Below are 25,830 nucleotides of genomic sequence, written 5' to 3'. Positions count from 1 at the left end.
CACGTTATCAAAGTCCTCAGCAGACACGGAATATCTACTTAATGGCATCTACTACTCGTGCTGCTCCATTACCGTGACTCTTCTTTGAGCCTTCTAACACTTCCATCACCAATCTGTCCATCTGGCATATTCTAAGCCCGGACTAAAATGTTTTGTTTGTCTTACAAACAATATATGTGCAAAGTTAGTCCCAGAAGTTTGACATGAAAAATGAAAACCAAATCCCTCCATCTTTCTTGCTTTCCTAGAGAGTTTAACTAGGCTTACAGTGTTAGCTGGATCTATAAGAGAGAAAGGTGCAATTTCAAAAATCTTGGATATAAAATGGATCAGCGAGATATATACATAAATTGGCTGCTCAAGAGTCTGAAGTGTTTAAAGCTACCAAATTATACCTTTTATTCTTGATTCTTTTTATTTGTTCCTAACATAACATGTATTTTTAACATTCAGCCTCTTAATGCATTATAAAACTAGGTATAAAAAGGCATCTAAAAATTAAAACATTATCATTAATGTGCTGTAGCAAACAAACATGCATCTAAGAGAAAAAAAATCCAAAAGTTGGACTTGTTTTACTGACATGCAGTTATCTCACTTTAAAATATATACAGATATATTTTATTTCTCCCTCTTTCCCATTCTTTTCCTCCATAAATTTTTGACATTTGCTCCAGGATGTTTAACATTGTACAAAAAGTTAACAGCAATTCCAGCTTTTAGTATTCCTTCTCTTATATGACTGAGGATTTTTCTCTAAGCATTACACATGTAAATGTAAGAGAATATAAAAGTATGAATTTTATCTGTGGTGTGAATTCATCCTCTTGCCTATATTGAGCCACTCATTTTGGCTTCCTGCACAACCACTGGTAAAAGACAAGTATCTTCAGGAAGTGGTTAAACTTACCTGTCAGGATAACCTGAGGAACCCTCCCTCTCCATTGAGGCACAGCTGGCTCAGATGCCATGCTTAAGTTTCAATGTTCACATTAGGAGAGATGAATCTCACCTGAAAAAACCCATTGACACATACATTTGCCTGTACACCAAGAAGTATGTTTGTGCTTAAAGTCGGCTTATGCACACAGCCAGAGAAAACTAGAGTTACACAGCTGCCAACAACTATTCTAAAGAATATCTAGTTTACAAAACAGAATTTGTATATATTTACGTAGTTTTTTTTCTTCTTTTCTTTAAAACACATAGAAAACAGCTGTTCTTCAAGTAAACAAGAAAAAATACTCAGTACCCTTTAACCCGAAGGTAGATTAAAAAATTCTGCCTTGGTTAGCATTTACATAATTCCACAAGCAGTTTATAAATACTGAAAAGAAACATACCTGGCATCAATTCAGCAGTAGGGAATATCTTCTCCTGCTTCATTTTACTTTCATGTAATAACTCTTCTTTGGTTATTGGCAGATCTAGAACATCTCGAATAATCTGTGCCCCTTCTAGTGCTTTTTTACCCATGACCAATGATTTCACGTCCCAGGTATACTTCTTTCCAAAACGCCCACAGATCTCTTCAAATACCACTGTATAGAGACGCTCAGTATCTGCCAAAAAACGATAATAAAAAAGATTACAAACACATGCAGCCAGCTTACAAAGAGGAAGGCATAAATGGTCACACAGCAACCTGCCAGAAACAAGAGGGCATATCCAAATGGACAAAATTGCCTCTCTTTACTCACAAAGGGGAAGGCAGACTTCAAAGATCACCTCAGAGGTACCTGGGTTTTTCAAGCTGTCACACCTGAGTTCAGGAAAGGTTTCTGAGGGTCACAACAAAGAACTATCTGGACCTGTTCTTCCATCAACTTTCTTTCCCACTGGCACTCTACTATACAGGTCAGCAGGCAGTGTCTTAATTAAAATACTCTTTATTCTTTGTATAACAAGAAAAGAAGGGAAGGAAATCTGGTACTCAGGGATGTCATTACATATTCCATGTAAATTGAAAAGAAATTAATTAACTATTTAAGAGTGTCTATGAACGGAAGCTTCAGAGTGCCTTCAAAAGACACCACAGTCATTATTACAGTGTTGCTGGCACTTCTGCATTTACATGTGATTACTGAAGCAGAACACCCCCACTTGTATTTCCAGAGGGGTTCTGGCAAGAGTAAACTTCAGGCTGAGTTTTGCCAGTGAAATTATCAGTTTCACTGTGAAAGGTGCTTTTGGTTTCCAAACTCATTTGTTTTTAAAAAATGTCAGCAAACAATCCTTTCTGTCTTCCCACAAAACAAATCATTGAAAAAGAAGGTCAATAACATTTAATTTAAAACCAAATGGAGGAAGAAAAGTCCTTTCAACTCTTGGTTTCACTTCAGCAAAGATCCTGAACAGTGGCTTTTCTACCAGTCTGTTTATCTTTTTGAGTGGTCTCCCTTTGATACAAAGCAACTGTTGGTAACCATCCTTTAATTTCCTTCTCATGCCTTTCTTTGCTTTCTGTGTCTCTAAAGGTATGCTTATTGTTATTATCACTTAAACAATGAAAGGCAAAAGCAACAAAAGAAAGGAACTGCACTTATGAGATTTGTTTAGAGAGATCAGAGACTTCACTTGTCTCCATGTCCTTTGCCATGTAAAAAATACTATAATAGGGAAAATAAAATAGTGAAATTATTCATGAGCACATTGACTTACTTTCTGAATATATAACAAGTAGGCAACAGCATTTGAATTATAAGCTTTAACATAGATACTATGAAAAGGTATACTACTACTGAAGAAAGAAAAGCAGAGCCGATGACTACAATACACCCGAAGACCTTCCCCTGCAGTCTGACAAAATGCTCACTGCTTAACCATAGTAATCTGCTTCTCCCGAGATCAGCAGATGGTTCCGATCTGGAATGAAATGAGAAACATCATCGCACCTATCATTGTGTGAGCACACAACAGTGCAGAAGACACGCTCTGCCACCTGCCAGAACACTCCCTTCCATTTCCCCTTCAGGAGGGATGCTGAGCCAAAGTAGCAGCAAGAGAACTAACACACCTGCCTGGGATGCTTAACAGAGCAGCGAACATTTCACAAAAACCTCTTCACTTAAAAATGAGAGAAAAATAATAACAGCACCTATACAAGTGTATGCAAATGCTTCTCAAACAGCTACACCTACGGAAAAGTTAGGAGTAACCTGGAGAGCCATGAAATGCACGTGAAATGTACCACTACATCATTCTGTATCAGAAGAGACACAAATGACTTGGCTTTGAAAAGTGCTAGGCCGGCTAGCACCAGGAAGGAAAAAAAAAACAACTGCTTCCTTGACACTGCCAGGTGGTACTCTTAGCAAGCTGAGATGGTGAGTTTAGAATATAATATTTAAAAATTCACAGTTCTCTCTTTCCTTTCTTTTGATGCATTGATTTTTCTTCACCAGGTGAAGGACAAAACTCTGACCCTAAATTGAAAATTGAAACTGAAAATTAATCCTCATCCTATTAAGCAATATATAACAAACTAAGCAGAAATAAAACAAAACAAGGAATTGAAAAAAAAAAAGTAGAACATGAAAATTTTCCTATAGATTTGTGCAATAATTACATTAACCTAATTTGAAAGTGAATGACTCAACTGTATAGCTACTTAATTTAATAGCCTCCTGCATTTTAAATATCAGATACCAGACTTGTGAACTGAATTCTTTTTCTTCTAAAAGAAAGGCTTAACACTGTCCAGATTGCTGACCTAAAAATAATGTTATGCAATGTTACAGTTTGCAGACTGAAGAGCACTCATGACCAGCTTGGAGTCAAATATATTAAAATAATTAATTATTATCCTAATTGTATTGTGTTAGAATGTAGTTCTCTCAATGCTAATCAAAATGTTAAATAAAAATAACCAAACCCTGGCCAACACACAAATAATCAGTGAATATATTTAATTTAAATGTGAGTTAGTCTCACATATTGCTCATGTGCTTAAAGCAACGTAAATGCTCAAACAAGCAGATTCTCAGAAAGACTTTTATTCCCTTTCCTTATTTTACTTGCTCAAACAGACATGTTCCACTACAGCACATGAATAAAAACTGAAATCTGGAAAAAGGAAACCACATTCACACTCACACACACACTGCTTAATCGCCAATCAGAATCTGAGGAAACCACTTCTGGAAAAGACACAGTTCCTGCATACATTTAACAGATAATGACAAACAATCTTTTTGATTGAGGAAAGCAAAATCTGTATGTCCACCTTATAAATAGACAGCAGTAACTAAACACTAAATACCAATACAAATTCAAGACTTCCCATTCCCATTCAAACAGAGGAACATCAAAAAACTGGTTAACAAAATGTGAGACAACACTACAGAGGACAGGCAGGTTCTTCAGGGATCCTTGGCAGAATGAAGACTGGCCACAGGGTTGTGGCTATAATTAGAGATTTATTATTATGTAAAAATAAATTAGCAATCAGAGAATTATTGTCTACAATTTCTAGCTCTTAATGTAGCATATAGTTACACAGAATTTCCAGGGTTCTCATCGACACAGGGTTTTCAGTCACCAGGATGGACCCTCTACAGATCAGGTCAACTTCTTATCAACCAGTGTGTGACAATCATAAGTGAGACTCAGAGTTTTCGTGAAAGATCACAAGTCACTCATTCAGTCCTCGGAGGCAGAAGACGATGGTGGAGGCCACTGAGATCACAGGTTTTGCTGCCTAGCAGCAGTTCTGGTCTAAGTCCCACTCAGTGCTTGTAGCTGTTTGTATTTACAGCCAGTGCTCCCTGTGCTGTCACATTTCCCTGTTCCAGGACAGGTCTCACCACATCCTGGTGACCCAGCAGTTGGGTATTGATAATATTGATGGGCTTCACCACCCTGTCAATGGGTGTCCCCCACGCTCTCTTGGTGACCCAACATCTGGGTCTTGATATCGCTAATGCCCTTAGCACCCTGACAGTGGGTGTCCTCACAGCCTGGGGCCAGAGAAGGGGAGAGGGAAGGTGGCAGGGGTATACATTAACAGACTGCTTACATATTGTGGATATTTGCTTTATTGCTGGTTATGCTAACCATCCTGCCAAGGGTCAGGAGCAGGGGGTACCAGTCACATGAACACAAGGTAGTCCAGTTTCTTCCCCCACTGTAACAAAAAATAATCCATTACATGTCTGATTAATCAGAGTTCAAGTACAGAAAGCAATCATAATTTCAAATTACTGCAAATCTGCAATACAATTAGAAATCTAATGCACACAGACAGATATAAAACATCGATAAAATAAAACAACCAAGAGGAATTAGAAGTTCAATTAAAGTGCCTACTAGTATCTTAGACACCTTAATTTGTCCAAAACATCCACACACCTGATATTAAAAAAGGAACATTGGCAAGACTCGCACCTGACTAAAAGAGCAACTGGAGGCTTAGCCAGATGCCTACAGCATCCCAAATGGTAGCAAACATACGCATTTAAGCAAGTGAATCTGGCCCCAACTGCTAGCTCCCATCAGGAATATTTGTTGAGAAAACAGCAGGACACACGTGGCAGTAGTCTGTTCCAACAGAAGGTAGAAAAATTGAGACTTCTTAGGCCCTGCAACTTGCAGTAAATGTATAACCTCAGCTTTATTCTCTTCTGCTTTTCAAAATACTTTTCATCTTTCCATTTCTCATCCCTTGGTGTACCTTTTACAGGACATCATCAGCATGACTTACTGTCCATCCACTTGCTGCATTTCACTGGGAATGAGTGACATTCATTCCCTAGCCACATATCATCTCGTAGTCATTTTTATAGCAATCTTTCCTATACAGAAAGCACAGGCAGCCCCACTGGTGCTGTTTACAGTGTGTAAGAGCCGATCACAATAAATACAAATAAGGTGACAAGAATGACGGAGGCACTGGATTGCTCAGCTTGTGATCCGGCATAGAAATATGCTGGCACACATTCAGAAAAGCCTACAGGTCACTTGGCAGCAGACCACAGAGCAACACTTGAGTGTACGATCTGTTCACATCACTGCAGGTCAGAATTAGAAGTGCAGATCTACCTAGGTTAGGGGTATAGCAGTCATCAATCAATTCAGTACCTAAACCGCAGCTTTATCGACTGCTTACCTACAGAAGAAGATGGCTTAAGACACAAGATTACGACTTCATGTCATGGTTTAGCCCTGGCAGGCAGCTCAGCACCACACAGCCACTCACTCACTCCCCAGGTGGGACAGAGGAAAGAACTGGACAAGTGAGAGAACTCCTGGGTTGAGATAAGGACAGCTTACTAGGTAAAGCAAAAGCCACACACGCAAGCAAGGCAAGACAAGGAACTCATTCGCTACTTCCCATTGGCAGGCAGGGGTTCAGCCACTTCCAGAAAAGCAGGGCTCAGCATATCTAATGGTTTCTTGGGAAGGCAAACGCCATCACTCCCATTGTCCCTTCCTTCCTCCTCCTTTACCACAGCTTTTATTGCTGAGCATGTCGCCATATGGTAAGGGACATCTCTCTGGCCAGTCTGGGTCAGCTGTCCTGGCTGTGCCCCCCCAGCTCCTGGTGCACCCCAGCCTCCTCGCTGGAAGGACAGCAAGAGAAGCTGAAAAGGCCTTGGCTCTGTGGAAGCACTGCTCTCCAAAAAAAAAAACAAACACTGGTGTGTTATCAAAACTATTTTAATGACAAATCCAAAACACAGAATCATATGAGCCCCTATGAAGAAAATTAATTCTATCCCAGCTAAAACCATGACACTTCATGAATGAATAAGGAACTTGATTTTTTTATATGCCTTCTGAATTTATGCAAATAATTTTATTATAAATCTAAAATAATCTCTAATTTATCAAGGAGATGTGGCTATTATGCATAAAAGCTCATCTTAGGCATTGGTTCTGAATTCTTCTTTGAGTAACTAAGCCCATCTTTGCACTGAATTTCCCTAATGAAATATACCTATGATTAATAGGTATATTAGACACCATGAGTCTAAATAGAATTTTAGTTATATGAACTTGATATTTTCTAGTAAGACAAAATCCAATTCTGGACATATAAACTTTACAAGATTTTTATTTTGATGGGGATAGAGAGATGGTAAGGGAAAGGGAAAATTTTAATTTCAACAAAAGGTTTCTTAGGTCCATAGTTGTGAAGCAGATTTTTTTCCTATGTAGAAGAGAACCATCTTCAGTATTCAGTTTAGGCAAATTTAAACACAAACAGTCATTTTTATCATGATTTTGGCCCGGGAATAAGAAAATCTCCTGAGATTTTGTCACCACCAATACTGAATGAACACACAAATTACTAGGATTTTGTATTCCTATCAGTCTTTCACAATATTCCTTTAAACCCCACAGGATATGTATGCAACAATGTAAGAAGCTATACAAATTACTAAAATGCTTGGTTGTGGTACAAGAGAGAAATATAATTATACACCAGAATATAATTATAGAAGTGGAAGTTTTTACTGTGCTTTTTGCAACTCAGTGACATTTAGCACGGTGCAAAGTTTTAACTTGCAAACAAATCTATGCAATTGTTGAAATGTGGAAAAACAGCATTCGAAAGAGCATTAGATGTTTCTTCTACTCGTGGAGTTATAGGAATAATACATGTTTATATTTTCTCTCATTTCTGAATTTAAACATAACACAGTCTTTGGTGTGTTTCTTCTCCCGCTATATCAGTGGAAGTGGGAAAGAACACAAGATTTAAACACAGTAATGGCAAAAACAAAATAGTGACAGATTTCCCAAAAGAAAGACCAATTCTGTCAAGTCTTGTCAATTATCACATGCAGAACTTATACAACAGCCCTCCAAGTTTCATGTGCCCCTACTCTGACATCTGCAAATCCATGAACTCACAATCACCCCCTCCTTCTCTCTCCAGCCTATGAAAGGTGCAGCTGATCAGCTCACTGACCAGTTGTGTCAAGTCTGTCAGACCCAGGAACATAACAAATGCTTCAGCACTGCACAAAAGCCAGGAAGGGGTGTCTCTGGGTAATGCTCTGTGCTCCATAGAGATTCATCATCAAGTCCGCTGCTCTGCAGCACCTCTCCCCACAGGCAGCACATGCTCTTTGCTTGTTTGATCACACAAGTGAACCAGTTCTTGAAAAGTCCATTTAACTAAGGATACAAGTATTTCCAAATGGTATGTCACAAAATTTAGGAGATGCCACTACCACAGTAAAACTTACCACAAACCTTGCAAGACCCACTGGTGTTTTTGATAAACAAGAAAAAAAAAAAAAAAAAAAGAAAAAAAAAAGCCTGGAAAACCAATGGCCTTTGAACAGCAAACTTGGAATGGAATAAGGCATCTTTTCTTAAACCAAAAAATAATTCAAGATATTATTATCCACAAAAAGTTTATCAATTACAGCTCCATCTTGAAAAATTGAGAAGGAAAGACTTATTATGTCAGACTGGTAAAATATAGAAATTCAACAGCATTATAAAAGCCAGTCACTGAAGGAGCAATAGACTATTCCACTGAATAAAGCACGGTGCATAATTTATTCCCCATTCTTTTTCTATCCTTTACCATTTCTTTCAGTAGGAATCTGAGCCTTTCCCCTTAAGACTTCAGCAGTCAAACAAGAAAGACAAAAATAGCATTAACGATGCAAAAAAAACACCCATCAGACCACTATACAACTGACACTAGAACAGATCTGAAGCTGCAGAACTGAGCTTAATCCACCCAGAGCCACTGAATAATTAGATGAAAGCTCCTGAGTTAGCAAAACAATCAGGAAGAGGGAAAAGGAGAATTTAAAGATTTTTTTTCTTTTTAAATAAACAATCTTTAGTAGACTTCTAGCCTGCATTTTGTGGCAAGAGGTCAGTCTTGCAGTTCCCTCCCAACACCTTTCCATTCACCCTTGCATTACTGTGAAAGCTACTTTAAAAATGCAAGAACTACAGCAATTCCTGACGCCTAAAAGGAGAAAAAACAGCAGTTTAACAGCTGACCTTAAAATCACTTACAGCAGTTTAGCAAGAGCAGGGATGAGGAAGGCAGGCAACAGAAATTACTTTTTGCACAATAGCCCAACTGTTACAGCACTGTCCAGAAAATGAGATTCAGCCTTTCAGTCTATCCTTAGGATCTAAGCCTACTTCCCTAACATCCCATGAGATTTTTTTGTTATATATGATACACACAGACACACACAAAACTGATGGGGGGGAAGGAGGTGTTTTAAAGGCATCAGCTGCCTTTAAAACAGTAAAACAGGTAAGTGATAGCCAGTGAATCCAAATCAACCTGGAGCCTGTTGACTTAAGGGCTCATCAAAAGGATATGGGCTGAATCCCCTTAGCAAAGAGGGCCTCCTATGGACGTGAGGAACAGAAATGCTCTATTCTTCGCTGCATTCCTTCCAAATGAGCTTGCTTATGAAGACAAATGAAGTTACATTTACCAGCTTACAGGGACACCCATTTCAGTTGCTGTCACAGAAGGAAACAAACACGGCTTCTCCGCATGCCCAGCCAACCGATTTGAGCTGCGCCTCCATCTTGTGGCAGGCGGTGTTGGTGTCCCCAGCCAGCAGGCTGAACTCAAACACAGCCTGACCCACCAAACCAGTCAAAGGAAACCCTACTGCAGGATTTGTGTCCAATACATTTGGGCTGACCTACTTGCATAAAAAGTACTGAGTAAGTTCATCTTATAATTACATGGAATTTAAGGAAGGTAAAACCTACATTAAAATAACTAGCAAGCACCAAATAATGTCTGCTTCAAAATCAGAAGCTAGCTGTAAGGAACAACTTATTCAGTAAACCACTTTACATGACTGATAAACCATAACTTCTGAAAGATAAAGAAAAAATAGTGACTATAATTGCTGAAAATTAAAATTACCACTCCAATTTGAGTAATGATTTGCAAATCATTATATCTTTGATTAGCACTTAGAAAAAAAAAATCAGTGAAATGATCCATTATTCATTTTAGTAGGACACAGGCAGAAGTCTGCTTTGGAGTTTTAATTTTTGCAAATCTTTCTTATTTATGTTGTACTGAATATTAATGTAAGTACACTCCAGGATATATGAATATGCTACACAGTGATTACTTCACTAAGTCCAGAGAAACACACTGCCACTGGCTAACTCACTCAAAGCACTGTCAGTCTCCTTGCGCTTCTCTGATATGAGACGTTCTACCACAAATTCAAGTTATTGCTAACAGGCTTAAAAGGAAAGTAAGTTTAGTGTCCAAAAAATAATGGCTGCATAGAAATGTTCCCAAACAAGCATCACATATTTGCGCCTCTGGGCTTTTACTGCTGGGAGAATTCTTCCATGGCAGCTACAGAGGAAGCCAATTTCTCATTTTGTATGCAAGGAAACAACTTCTGTGGGGCGGGGAAGAAGCTTCTGAACAAATTCAAAATGCTCTTAGGTTGCATTAATAAAGCAGATATCTTAACACTATCTTGTTTTCACATATGCACCTTACTCTTCTTAATGCCACAGGGAACTGAAAGAAACAGTTCAAGAATAAGCCATGCAAATACTTTTCTGATGCAGAGCTGTAAAAAACAAACAAACAAACAAACAAAAAAACAACAGTCCACCAGCAATACAGCGTAGCACATGAGAAAGTAAAGACAAGTTGGTACTTCAGTTCTGGTAAATGAGGGAACCCCATCTGAAATAGCTGGCAATATATACGACTTAATTAAAAACTTTCCAAACTACATTTACTAAACATCAATTATGTGACAACACCTAATTAGTTTAAAAGGAGAAAAGCTATTGATTCATCGAAACTGACTAATTTGCTCTCGGGCATTCATGCAGGCCCTTAACCACCTAAAAACCCCACCTATGTGCACAGCAGTTGACAAAGTGCCTTCACTGGCCTGCTCACTAGGGTGAAACCTGTGGCTGGCAAAGACTCAGCTTTTCAACGTGTGTATGAGAAGGCTGACCTGGGTAAGAGTTACACTGCCATTAGCATTTGAGCGACTAAATGGGGCAACAGTGTTATGCAAGGGCTATTTCATCCAGAAGAGCAACCACCAGCAGCTCCTGGAAGAATGGCTTACACCATGCTTAGAGGGAACTCGGCTGCTCGCCACGGGGGTCTCTCTTCTTCTCGATAGATTGCTGACATGCAGCAACAGCTCATTGACTTGAGGAAAGCAAAACAGGGTTTAAAAAGCTGTTCTGAAATGAGATGCTCCAAGGCACTCGGATAAAACTACCACCCAAGGTAGATGAAAGCAAAAGGGTCACTATGTTACTGAAGTCAGCAGAAAAATAACCAAATCTATCTACTTAATTATTATGTACTTCCTCCAGGAAAAGTTACAACATAACCTTCCCTGAACAAACAATCCAGAAATGATCTGTTTATCCTGCAACCTAAAAGCACACAACAATGGAAAAAGAAAAGTCTTCAAGACAGGGGAAAAGAATCAGAAAATGTTATCCCTCCCTACAAGATAAAAAATAAAACGACCAAAACAAAAATTATCTTCAGTACACCACAGTTGTCTCCAAATATTGATTTCCTTATTATCAAAAAGCTTTTGCTTGCCCAGGAGACTACGTATATATGAAGACTCAGGCGAGCTGGGAATTCAACTTGTTTGACTTCCAGTGTTACATCTCTCTAAATCACTCTCTGGAATATAGCCCCAAAAGCCAATTTCCTAAATAGTGGAAACATTTCAAAAGACAGAGTGACTTTAATAGAAAAGAAAAATATTTTTCCAGTGTGGCCTTGAACAATGTTCTAAACTTAATTGCAGCAGTGTGTCAAAAACATACTGCCACAAGGGATGTGTAAAGGACTATAGATTAATAAAGCTAATCTCTTCCTTCCACTCAGGAGTGGCTAAAAAATTTGAAGTAAATCTGCTGATAGAGTAATTTCTCTGTGGAGGTAACATTTAAGAGGAAAAAACAAACATCATCACTGTGCTTGATTTTCCATGAGAGGCTGTTTGATCTTGGCTGTCTGCCTACTGTCTGGAGGACAGTTTCAGAAATAGTGCATGACCTGATCACAGGATCTCCTTAATACCTGTATGCTAAGAACTCCTAACCCCAACTAGAAGCATTAACACAAAAACATTCGGACCTTTGAGATTCATGTGGCAGGTGTGATAGAGCAAAATGAAAATTATTGTTTTATGAGCTGTAACCACCGTTTGAAAACTGCAGATGAAACCTCAAAATCATGGTATAGATACCAGTTTAAGGTTCTCCCAACACCACCTAAGTATGGACACGGCAAGCCACCGTGGCCCCCTGAAGTCGTATGACCACAACCATCATCTCCCACGTCAGAGGCTGAGGCTGAGACTGGGGTCTTTCTCACAAAGCGCTGACAGACCCCATGTGGTGACAGCACGAGTTTTCCCCCTTTCCCTTCCCCAGACTGCACAGGAGGCAAGAGGTGGGCCCTAGCAGACTGTCCCAGGTCAGCGGGCAGCCCAGGGCAGGACCACACAAAGTTTAACAGTGGCCTGCCACGACGGATGGCACGGATCAGCTCTTCTTGTTTCCTAACACCATGGACAGAAGCAGTTACAAAAAAAAGCAGTTTGGCCAGAAAGGCTTTTAACAACTACGCCCCACTGAGGGCGAGGTACCAAAATGCCATGACGTTTCTGAGCTTCCTGAGCTCAAACGCTGTCGGCTCCCCAGCCCATGCCGAGGACACACCACATGACAAGAGGAACTCTTCCCACTCTCAAGAAACAAAGCCTTTCTGCCGCTCAGCTGCAGTACGACAGCATCAGTACCAGGCCTCTCTATGACTATTCCCCACTAAATTGGCACCTGTAGAGTTCAGTATGCAATAACAGTTGTTTAATAGGATTCCCTTCATTTTCTTCATGAATATTCACACAGTAACTCTCAGGACAGCCCAAGCCCTGCTGCTCAAGAGCTGTAGTTTTCTTCCCGATACATATTTGAAATTTGCTGAAAATCTTAAGCCTCTCTGTATGAATGAAGTCTACGTAGTAATACTAGTATACACTAACAGTAACAATATAGAATATGTTAGCCCCTACTAACTGGAAAACCTTGTAAGCATATTTTCAGTCAGAGGTTGGTTGTGAAAACTGTTGCAGTAGGTTATGTGATCTGCCCAAGACCTCTACCTCCCATCATAAAAAGTCTCCGCTTAAAATGGCAAATGCAGACTGATCAGGAAGACTGAACAACAAAAGCAAATACGAGGCATCTACTGCAGTTCCTGTGAGACACAGAGGAGACGTTTCAAAATTATATATTCAATGCAAATTACCTGTGAAATGGATTAAAACTAGCTCAGTTTGAAACCACCCCAGGGATCTCCATTTGGGAAAGAAAGGAAAAAAAAAAAAAAAAAAGCATCAATCTTCCTCCACCATACACAAAAATAATTTTATTTCAGTAGAAGTGCTACAGAAACTTAAAATTTGGCACACATCAGGTACTTAAACATGGATGTACTGGACACAGTCCCAACTTCCAAGTAAAATATTTTAACTTTTAAATCTTTTCTCAGAGTGGCATTTCCTGGCAGAGAAGATGTGATTGAGAACAGATTCTCTTCTCAAGTCCTGTTTTTGGATCAAACTAGGCCAGTATTATGACACTTTATGGCATATATTCAGAGACGTGGTTTAATGGTGGACTTGGCAGTGCTAAGTTAAAGTTTGGACTAGATGATCTTAGAGGTCTTTTCCTACCTAAATGATTCTCTGATTCTACATTATGCTAACTGTAAACCAGAATTAGGTCTTCAAACGCTAAAATCCATTTAACCTAAACTCTTCTATCATTTGTTTAAAACATGAAAAAAATATTTATTATTAGGAATGTTTTATTAAAAGGCATAAAACTTGTTCATGCTACAATCTTGAAAGAGCACAGTGATTACAAAATGTTGCAGACAGAGAACCTCACTAACAGACCCAATTTACACAAGGACTACAGGAGAAATATAAAGCTGGAAGAAGACTCTCTGACAGTAGCTGTTAAGGTTATATTTCAACTATCTCAAAGGGGGAGAGGCTGCATCTTACTTTCCTAGAGAGTGGTTCTGGGCATAATGGAAATGTTATGTTATGACTCTGTTTTGAGAATGTGACAGCTTAGAGTTACAAAAATCACAGCTGTGTATCCTGCTAAATGAAATAAAAAATACGTGTTCAGAGACTCAAACAGTGCAAGAAACTTTAGTCCCTCATTTCATTCTTCCATGTGATTAAAGTGCTAAAAATAAAAACATATTATGGACTGTACTAGTCGTCATTCCATTTTCACTCAATCTTTCTTCCCTTCTACCTCAGTTCTGCAAGCAGAGCTCAAAGTTTATATCTTGATTCACAAGCAGCTTCACCCTCCCGTGGCTGATATTTAATAAGCCTGATGCAGGAGTTATTTCATTGGGGTGTGCTTAGTCCTACTGCAGCAACACTTACAGACGACAGGCTGACAAAGTACATACTCAGTAAATATGTAAGAGTAGCATTTTTACTTTCCTTCCAAAAGCAGCCCCAATTTCCTTCCCTCTAACTAAAAACAAAAGAAAAAAAAAACACCACCAACAACAAAAGAAAAACAAACAAACAAACAAAAAACACCACCAAAAACAATGTCTTTCTCTCACTGCTCAAAATTAAGAACAAATCTACCAAAATCAATTATGTTACAATGGTACAAGCAAGAAACAATCAAGGTCACTGTTTCTACATACAAATACCTTAAATAAGGTATGCATTTCCAACTCCATAGTAACTAACCTGAAATTAGATTTACAAAAAGAGAATCCATTGCTCCACAGCAACAATTTGCTATCAGTTTGCTTGTAAATAAGAAGATTGTTTCTAAAGGTGCATTGCAGGCAGCTAAATAGAAAATGGTGAGAATTTTAAGGAAATGCAGAAAAAAAAAATTAGTCTCTTTGATGAACAGGTGTGGTAAAAATAACTGCTAGAAGTCATTAATATAAGAATCACCTATGCAATTTTGTTCCATTCTGTCCTAAAGAAATAGTGCTTTTATTTTTCAATTCTAATGACAAGAATGAAATGAAGTTCTCCATAGTTTCTTGTTATTACAAGAAATCACTTTTGTTCAAAAAAAAAAAAAAAGAACCTTTTTTTTTTATATTCGTCTTCTCTATCTGCATGGGAAGTAATTTTCAAATAACACAGTTGGAAAACAGCTTTCCAGTTGTATTTTAATTTCTTATTAGAATATAGAACAGTTCCAATAAAGATCTCATGTCTCCAAGCCTGAGTCCTGCAGACATGTAAGATATGCTTAAATAGAAGCAAGTTATCAGGCCAGGATATATATTTACTATCACTTAGCTATCCAGGCTTTACCATTTATGTGCCTAGACCCCACACCAAACATGAGAAGTAAGCCTCCTTAGCTTTACCTGGAGATAAAGTGCGCTGGCAGTTACTGTGGAATAGCTAGCATGTGCTGAGTCCTAAATAGCTCCAGATTTCCTCCAAAATTCTGTCAATTGTTTGTTTTGATTGTTTTTCTAAACACCAAACAATGGATCATTCATCTCTTAAAGGTCTTCAGAAGAGGAATGCAAGAAACAATGCTTTACTTTTTGGCTTTCTACTCTGAAGGGTATGTATTTTAAATATATAGTAACTATGAAAGTGTTCAGGAACAGCAGTATTCAGCTGCATCCAAACAGATCCAACACAAAATCTAGAATGAAGCAGAAGCTACTTACATCTGAATATGAAATAACTCTAGAAAATGCCATGCTTAACAGACACTGTTCATTTTATCTTCCCTGAGCTCATTCTGGTAATCTTCTCCTGGTTAATCTAAAATTGAGCTTATAAACAGCAAAATAAAAAGTGTCTATTCCATTTACCAGATACACTGAACTGAGCCACTGGAACTTAAATGACTTTTAGACAAAAATATGAGTCCTAAAGGAATTTGACCCACTATGTTTTGAAACTATATGAAGCACAACTGCATGTCCTAGACATACAAAGTTGCATATCTAGCCAAATGGGGTGACTTTCATGCTTCCTGAATGTAAGGTAAAAGAATTAGAAGGTATACACGTTGCCATAATAATAAAACAGCTGGTCACCAAAGGCCTTTATATTCTAAAAAGAGGCAAATACCCTAAAGGCCATTTCTAACCATCTCTGGATAGTAGTTTTCAAACAGACTGAAAAAAACAAAAATGAAAATCTGCTATTCCGTCCACAAGCTGAAAAGCCTTTTTTGTTGTTATTTGTCTGAAGAACAAATCCAACTATTAAAATAAATTTACAGAATCTAATTGTATGAAGTGTTGCAATCAAAGAAAACAGAGCTGAATGCTGTTAAACATTTCTGCAGTGCACAGTCTGAAAAGCAAAAAGCAGTTTTAGTCACTAAAGCTTGGAGAGGTTTTCTTTTCTTTTGTTAGGTTGACATATTTCATGGTGGCACTGCTACAGGTCTGTCAGCCTGTTATCACTTCTGCTACGAACCTTTATCTTCTAGAGCTTTAAAACTGTTCCAGTAAAAAATAAATAAAAAGAGATGATACAAACATTAAAGTTATTTCCTTAAGGCAAGAGATTTCTTCTGACAGTGCCATTTACCTTCTTATAATTATCATTAATTCTAGAAAATTTATCACGTGTTGAGAGCTCTGCTCCCTCCACGGACTGTCAGAGAAGCTAGACTCAATCCTGAACTGGAAATGGGAAGCAGTTATATTGTCACTACAGAAGCCATCAAAATGCATCACCATCAGTCTGCGCAACCATTTCCTTGGTAGTCTACAAATGCCTCAAAGGCCCTGTTATAGACAATTCAAGTGGGTAATACGTTTTTCAAACTTAGACTACCATTAAGTATGTTTAAACAATATTTTAATCACTGATCTTTGGGAACTATTTTATTGAATATTTGATTCATGTTTCTGGGTCTATACTATCAATACAAAATTTTCACGGTGTGGAAAAAAGAAAATTCAGTATTTTTCTGATTTTAATTCTTTTGAGATATATCTAGGAATAAGGTTAGAACATCAATAGAATATAATTTCTTGTACATACATATAGAATACAAAGCAGAGAACTGAAGCTCACAATTTCAGTATGCAAGATACTACAAGAAGTGCATGTGAAAGGTAAGCTAAATCTCTACTGAAGAGGACACAGAGGAAAAAAACATTCTGCTTTCCTTTTCTCAACATATAAATACAGAAATGTTTGGGTCAAAAAGCAACATTTGTTTTAGTCCCATGAAAGGTGCATGAAGGAAGAAAATGTGAATCTATTCCATGTTATAACTACAGTATTAGAAATGGGCATGGATAAACAGAGGAATAAATTCCATGGTTTTGCTGTAAAACTTAGAATATGGATTTCCTTTTTCCCTGTTAGCAGAAAGTGATAAGAACACATAGACTTTTCTCAATTAATTGGGGTGATGAGAAGGGAAGAGAGTCAAAAAAAAAAAACATGCTAACACAGTTTAATCATCTTTCACAATTGCTGGGGGTGTGTGGGGATGTAGAAACATTTGTGTAGAGGGCAGCTTTAACTAGAATAATGCCGACAGGCACCAGGTGCACAGATTCTGAAATGTGAACTCTTAAAGCCAAGAACTATGCCTAGGGAAAACCAAGGAGTAGTTAATTTATAGCATCATACAGCCCAGTTTTATTGTTAACTCATACTTATGGAAAGAGACTTCTTCATATAAATTTTGACATATTTTTAAGGCATTTTTCTTTGCAACTTCAGAGTTACTGGAAAGCGACTCATTATCTTAACAGTTACTGTAAGTGGAAGATACCCTCTCCTTTGCATACATACAACACATGCACGAAAAGACATTCCCTGTATCTCTAGAGCTTTACCTAGGCACTGTAGATTTTTGTAGAGCACTGCAAATTTCAAAACTAGAAGCACACTATTTGAAATATTCTGAATTTATAGGGAAGAACTCTTCTGTGTTGTTAACACTGCCATTAATACCTACCGTTACACCTGTAGGTCCGATTTTGGAACTCACAGGCTACTTCTGAACCCTGAGACCAAGAAGCACTCAGGACACATGCCAAGTCTTGCCCCGGAATATGTGTAGACTACCTCCTCTCTCCACCACCCTGCTTTCCAGGAAAAAAAGGCCTGCACAGCAGTCATGGTGCTACAGCAGATTCCAGTAAGCTCTCCCATCAGGGCAATTCAGAGTTTTAACCTACCCCTCTAGAACTTAAAGCTTCATTTTTTCCCTTGGTCTTCGACAGCATTTCCCAGTGAGCAGGCTAATTACCTGCTCTGTATCAAGTTCCAAAAGATGGGCAGGGAAAAGTTCAGTTCCTTTTTGAAAAAGGCGAAGTCAGCATAAACAGTAAATTATGCACAGTCAACGGTGAATCAAATATTTGAACAAACTAGATTTTACAACAGTGTACAATTTGCAACCAACTGCCACATAAAAATGTGAGAGTTCTAGAACACACAAACAGAGACATGCTAGAATAACAGTGCTACTCTACTTCTTGCTCTTTATTCTTAGATGTCTTCATCCATGGAAAATAAAGAAGCTTAAATTAAAAACGGGAGGAAGATAAATACCACAAAAATATGATCTACAACTGTAATAACAATGCAAGTTATTACACAGTGGAGTAGCAATTAGATATGTTACAATACCTTAGTGGCCTAAATATTTTCATTTTCCTGAGCTATGTTTCCCAGGAAATATTGTTTTTAATTTTTAAAGACTAGAAATTTATTGCACTGCAGTACACTCTTTGCAGCTCCACCTTCCCTGAGCCAAAAAGCAAAGGACTTTTTGTTAGTCCAATGTAATGCCACAGAGAGGATTAAGTCCTAGCATAAAAAGATCCATCATTTCACGTGGTGTAATTTCTTGCAGCAATGGCCTTGTATCAGAAGTTAGGTAAATCTACAGTCATTCATGAGCTTACTCTCCCACCCTGAAGAGACAGGAAAGTCAAGGGAGCTTTCTCTATGTAAATTACAATAACATTCATCCATTTAAAAAGTCTTGACCATACAACAATTTATTAAAATGAAATTGTATCTCAGTTTATTTGTGGTTTACCTTAAATCCATTACTTTCTCCCACCTTACTGGTACACTATAATCCCTTTTTTTTTAATTAAATGCACGTTATTTTTTATTCCATTCTTCTCCCAGTATTACTGCAATGTATTTTCTTTTTCCTTAGAGATGTTCATGAATGAACACTACCAGTGTCAAATTCATAACACATCCCAGTCTAAGAAAGACACTTCCTCTGACAACTGCTCAGTAATCATATAAGGGTCTATAGTTCAAATATGTGGCAGTTTACATTACAGCAGATAAAACAGAACACAGCTTCAAAGACAGTGTCCAAAAAGATGCCCTGACACGAGCATGCAATCGCACTGCATGGCCATGCTGTGAAAGAGAACATGAACAAACTGGTATTTATGCAGAGCAGATGATCAATGCCCAGGAGCGAACAAGAGCTGCTTGGCAGCAAACCCAGTCAGTTCAGCACCCGCAAGCAAAGGGCGAGCACATATCCTCAGAGAGCAAAGGTTACACAGGGGCTGCTGGAACTATTAAACCAGGTTGGAGAGCGAGTATTAATGAGCTGGGAGAAGGAGGTACTGTGTAACACTGTACATACGACACAGTGATAAAGGTCGTGAGTAAATTCCTACAGACGTTACACAGAAAGACTTGGCTGACAAATAATAAAGTGGGCTTTCTTTTCAGTTGTCTTGTGTTATCCTCACAAGAAGAACCACTCAATAAGCACAGCAGAGGGAAAACTAGCAGCAGAGGAAAAAAGTAATATATGCAGTGATGATACATAACTGGTGCCCAAAGGAAAGCTTTCAAGAGACGTCTGCTACAAGTTATTTGATGACTTTAAAAAAAAACTTAATACGCCTCGAAAGAGAATGAGGAAGAAAAATAAGAGACAAACATTCCTTACTGGTTACTGAAGAAAAGGAAGTCAAAAATGACATAAATAAAAAAGGACGGTTATTTCCCACCTCCGTGCTGAAAAATATCTTGATAAAGGTTAGTAGTAGTACCTCAATGAACTCTGGGTAGGAACACTGGTTTTATTATTGTTTTTATTATTAACATCATCATCAATATGGGGGAAGGAAAGGAAAAATCAAGGTCAGGAATCTCTGCCAGAATCATTATAAGATACAAAAATGTTCTTGGTTCAGTGCTGCTCAGTAGTGTTGTGAAAGAAATTATGATCAATACAGAGAGGTACAGAAACACAGAACTAAATCAGCAACAAGTACTAGCAGGCTCTATACTGTCCAGATGAAAATTAGTTGTCCATAATTAAAGCAATAGATACCAAGTCTGCAAGGAGATGATATTTAGCATAACTGCTTTTGTGTTTTTAGTTAACATAGTTTCCTCATCTCTAAAAGAGCAATGATCATCTTGTGAGAATGAACATTACCATTGTAAGTCTGTTGCCAATTTAAACAAAAGATAACAAATTGTTTAAAATAATAACAAACACTCCCCCCAAACAACAACAACAACAAAAACCTTTATCAAATAGTCAAGAATAAGACTGCCTCTTGGAGGAATATACCAATATAACTCAAGAGCAGAATTTGGCTGGTTCATTGTTCTGCAGAGATAAATTAAGGTGTCCCTACGAATTCCAAGCCAACTTAATCAAGGCTATGCCGATGAACCGCAACTAGTTGGAACAAGAGCTGCAGAGCTGGGCCCACGATGGCATCTCATGTAGCTGCTGCCAGTACACAGAACAACAAATCTAGGGCTGTTAATGTCTTTTCTCCTCAAGTAAAAAGAAAACTGGAATATGGCAGCTGGAAATAGTGTTATTGAAAGGGAAAATTCTATGCACCTTTTCTTCAAGTGAAATTATGTTCCCTTTATAGCACCTTATTATTTACATTCAAAGCAAAATAATTGGAATTTTATATACCAAACAGCTTATGTAGCCAACAATATAAAACCTTATCACCTACAAACACATTCCAAAATCTGCATTAAGGCACAGGAGGAGACTACTTTTTGTAAATGGTCAAACTGCTGTGTGCATCTTTAAAATCACTAAACAGAACCTTTAGACTCTCAGCAGCTTCACAACATACCTCTCCACTTGCTAAAGGCCCTCTGTGACAACTGGATGTGTGTCACATTATTAACATTGGAAATTCGAAATCCCTTGGGATTTATGTATTTAACATATATTTTTTTTCCTTTTAAAACCAAATGCTTCGGGTCTGCTGCAACTAATACATAAATAAGCATCAGAACAGTACTGAATTTGTGTGTAATTTATGTGCAAAATTAAAATCAAATCATGAATCTTTCAGCTTGAGAGCGTTCTGCTTAATTCCCCAGGGAGGAAAAAAAAAAAAGATCATTGCTAATGCTGCTCAACACATGTTGAAATGCAGTAACCAGTACAGAAATGAAAAAAAAAAAAAGAAAAGAAGAAAAAAACAAGCTATTCAACAGATTCTGGACTGAGTTCCGATTCTGGATTAGTCTTACCACAATCAACAGACAGACATGGGGATGGACAATTTTCAAATCAATCATGGGAATAATAAAAGTTAGACACTACGATAGTACATTTGTTATGCCTTTGCCAAAATTCTCCTCATCATTAAATGAAAATGTTAGCTTTCAAGCACATGACAAATCTTATTTGCTCTATTTATGGTTAGCTAATTCTCAATGAGGAGCTGTTCTATGCATCTCCATAATTTGCTCAGGAACCATATAAGAAATATCTTAATCTAACAATATCCTTAATCACTTTGTTTTTGCAACAAGATGACAAACAGAATATAAAGGGAAGACAGTATTTTTGTTTCCTTCTTTGTTCCCAAACTCAGATGGAAATGGAGAATGGCAAAAAAGTAAGTTTCCACCACCTAGAAGCAGAAAATAGGCTTACAAGATTGCCAGTTTATAGCCCAAGAAGATTAATTCCTGCACTTAAGCCATAATAGAAGACAATCTAGAGAGGGCTGATGTTTAGTTGAATTGGTGCTATTTGTTCTGATGCAGAAGAAATAGAAAGCTGTTTTAACCTCCCATTCACACTGTAAAATAAAAGACAGCATGCACATAAGCAAACTCCAGCATGGAACTCTTACCAGTTTTCCTGTAACAGCAATCTCCTAGGCAACTTGTGCAATGAAATGAAAGTAAGAGTAAATTTCTGACTTCTGACCTTGTGACAATGGGCAGATAACACTGGAGAGACAGAAAACATGCCAAAACTCTTGTGGATCTCACAACACTACAATGAATTTAACTGCAAGTCTATTTCCTACAGATGAGAGATTCCCTGTATGACTAGCAGCGCATGAATTGTTAAGAAGTGGCACATGAGAATCTAGTCATCTTCTCCACACTAATGAGACAGCAGCTGCAAAAGCAGAAAACTTCTGATTCTTGTTGCCTGAACTACTCCTTACCCTTCTACAAATGGTCACAACAAGCAGAACAGCTGTGCCTGTATGGTACATCATGACTTTCAGTTATGCTGAATGTATCTTGCAAAACTAAGTTGGAACTGGAAACTCACAAACATTGCCCAATTTTTCAAGAACAACAAGAAAGACGACCCTGGTAATTACAGGCCTGTCAGTCCCACTTCAGTGCCTGGTAAAATTATGGGGAAGATTATTCTGGGAGTTACTATAAAACACTTGAGAAACAACACAGTCATTGGCCATAGCCAACAAGGGTTCATGAGGGGAAAGTCCTGCTTAAAAAAATAATTTTCTTTTATGACAAGGTTATCTACCTAACTGACCAAGGGAAGCCAGTTGATGTACTCTTTTTAGATTACAGCAAAGCTTTTGGTACTGTTTCTCACAGTACCCTTCTGGACAAAATGTCCAGCACACAGCTAGATAAATGCATGCTAGGACAGGTGAACAATAGGCTGACAGGTAGGGCTCAAAGGGATATGGTAAACAGGGTTACATCAGGCTGGTGGCCACTTACTAATCGGGTTCTGCAGGGCCCCATTTTAAGGCCAGTTCTCTTTAATGTTTTCATAAATGTCTTGGATGCAAGATTTGGAGGTATACTGGATAAGTTTGCAGACAACACCAAATTGGAAGGAGCTGTTGACTGCATCAAGGGTAGAAATGTCTTGCAGAGAAATCATGACAAATTAGAGGACTGGGCAATCACCAACAATATAAAGCTCAACAAGAGCATGTGCTGGATTCTGCACTTGGGATGGGGCAACCCTGGCTATCTGTATAGCCACAGACAAGAGGCTGTCGAGCAGCCCTGCAGAAAGGGATCTGTGGGTTTTGGTCGACAGCAAGTTGAACATGAGCCAGCAGTGTACCCTGGAAGCCAGGAGGGCCAGTACTCTGGGTTGCATCAGCCATGGCATGGGTAGGCAGTAGCGGGAAGTCCTGCTCTGCTCTGTGCTAGTGCAGCCTCAACTGGAGTACTGTGTGCAGTTTGGGGCACTACAGTATAAAAAGGACATAAAACTATTAGCATCCAAAGGAGGGCAAAAAAAAGATGGTGAAGGGTCTGGAGGGCAAGACATATGAGGAACAGCTGACGCCCCTTGATGTGTTCAGCCCAGAGCAGAGCAGGCTGAGGGGAGGCCTCATGGCGGCCTGCAGCTTCCTCACGAGGGGAGCGGAGGGGCAGGCGCTGAGCTCTGCTCTCTGGGGACAGCGACAGGACCCGAGGGAACGGCATGGAGCTGGGACAGGGGAGGGTCAGGCTGGGTGTTAGGAAAAGGTTCTTCACCCAGAGGACAGTCAGGCACTGGGACAGTCTCCCTGGGGCAGTGGTCACAGCACTGAGCCTGCCGAAGTTCAAGGAGCATTTGGACAACGCTCTCAGACAGATGGTCTTATTTTTGGGTGGCCCTCTAAAGCCAGGAGTTGGACCTGATGATCCTCATGGGTCCCTTCCAACTCAGGATGTTTTTTGATTCCAGAAAATGACACATTGAAAATCTGAGAAAATTTTAGGCAAGTAGCTACTCTGGACAGACGTTTTAAGCATATACAATTCTGTCTCAATGCAAAGAATTCGGCTAGATCTTGAATGGAAATCTAGGAACCTTTCAGTCCCACAGTGCCACTGTGGGCAAGCCTTCACTTGGCAGAACCCAAGACAAAATGTCTGAGACGCACTTAGAGGGTTTGGCCGAGGGGCAAGTCAGGTTCTCACCAGCTTGACAGCATGGAGATATAAAGGTCCCTGACACGGACCCCTCATGTCTAGCTGTATAGGTATCTACAAGCAGTGCTTCCTGTTTCACAAAGGTTTTATGAAAACAAGCATCCATTATTGACCTTCTGCTAACAAAATTTTACTTCAAACTATGAAATAGGAAATAATGCTACATCGTTTTCTAATTTATTGGTTTTTAAACTCCACATAGAACCCAATTCCTCAAGGCACAGAAACATTTGTTTAACTTAAATTAGGCACACAACCTAATGAAGGGACTATTTCCTCACCTGATCATTAGTGCCCTACATGCCTGTGCTCACAAAGCATATTTGGTGTCGGCTGTCCACAACAGCGTTTTGGAGTATAGTGTCAGGGCGTGTTTGTATGTTTCCACATGTAGGGAGGAAGAGAGGGCAGTAGCTTCAGAGGCAAGAGAACAGAATCATCTCTACGATGTATGAGACGCGATCCTTGTAAACATGTCTTTTGGAAGCTGCTACAATTCTGCCAGTGTACATCATACATTAAAACAGCTTGTGGTTTTAGTTGTTGTTGTTTGTTTGTTTGTTTAGAATTAAGTCAATTTTATATTTAAACTCAAGAAAAATATTTATCAAATATTCAAAGTTGTTGGCCAGTGATTAAAACAGTTCCAATAACAATTCCAAAAATGTACTTCTATTGTCACCAAATAAATGAGATACCATGTTTGTTACTTTTCTTGTCATTTTCTTTTTCCTTTATATTTGAACATCAATATAATATAATACAATAAAATATAATACAATTTTACTAAGAGAAAAAAAACATAAAAATTCATTTTCAGCTACTGAGGTCAGATAATTGTACCAGTCAGCTGAAAAACTAACAGGATGAAATGTGGGGGTGGAAAAATTTGGTAGAACCCTTTAACAAACCAGGCACTCCATTTTGAGAAATACCAAATGTAACATTATCATTTTGAGCCACTGAATGATGCCACTTGGCACAGAAAAGCTATTGTCTGTAATTATATAACAAGAACACTTGTCACAGCTCAAAAGACAATATATGCATTAAGGAATATAGATCCTAGAGGGCATTACCCTAGTTGTATATTTTGTACAAAACCAATCGATTTTTCTTCTCTATCTTCAGCATTGGTTTTGTATGTTTTTAGAATATGCTAAAATTACAGGATTGGATAGTAAACAGTTGTCCTGGTTTCAGGTAGGACAGAGTTAATTTTCCTCCTAGTAGCTGGCAGGGTGCTATGTTTTGGATTAGAATGAGAAGAGCGCTGATAACACGCTGATGTTTTAATTGTTGTAGAGCAGTGCTTACACCAAGCCAAGGACTTTTCAGCTTCTCGCTCTGTCCTGCTAGCGAGCAGGCTGGGGGTGCAGCAGGAGCTGGGAGGGGACAGAGCCACGACAGCTGACCCAAACTGGCCAAAGGGGTATTCCATACCATCTGACGTCATGCTGAACAATATATAGGGGTGGCTAGCCGGGGTGGAGGGGGGGGCCGGCTGCTCGGGGATAGGCTGGGCATTGGTCAACGGGTGGTGAGCAATTGCATTGTGCATCACTTATTTCGTACACATTATTACTATTAATACTATTATTATTAT

General features: G+C 38.7%; 1 protein-coding gene across 1 annotated transcript in view; it reads right to left on the bottom strand.

Moving 5' to 3' along the window:
- The window catches only part of PUDP (pseudouridine 5'-phosphatase), a 77,530-nt gene that overhangs the window by 47,163 nt on the left and 4,537 nt on the right, over positions 1-25,830 (bottom strand). Inside the window, exon 2 of the mRNA XM_035542099.2 lies at positions 1,344-1,562. Coding sequence (XP_035397992.1) covers positions 1,344-1,562 — 219 coding nt within the window. The remainder of the gene's footprint in view (positions 1-1,343; positions 1,563-25,830) is intronic.

Source organism: Cygnus atratus, chromosome 1 (genome assembly GCF_013377495.2).
Source record: "Cygnus atratus isolate AKBS03 ecotype Queensland, Australia chromosome 1, CAtr_DNAZoo_HiC_assembly, whole genome shotgun sequence".
In the NCBI taxonomy this organism is placed as follows: domain Eukaryota; kingdom Metazoa; phylum Chordata; class Aves; order Anseriformes; family Anatidae; genus Cygnus; species Cygnus atratus.
Note: the sequence above shows the minus strand (reverse complement) of the source record. Positions and strands in the feature narration are given on the sequence as shown.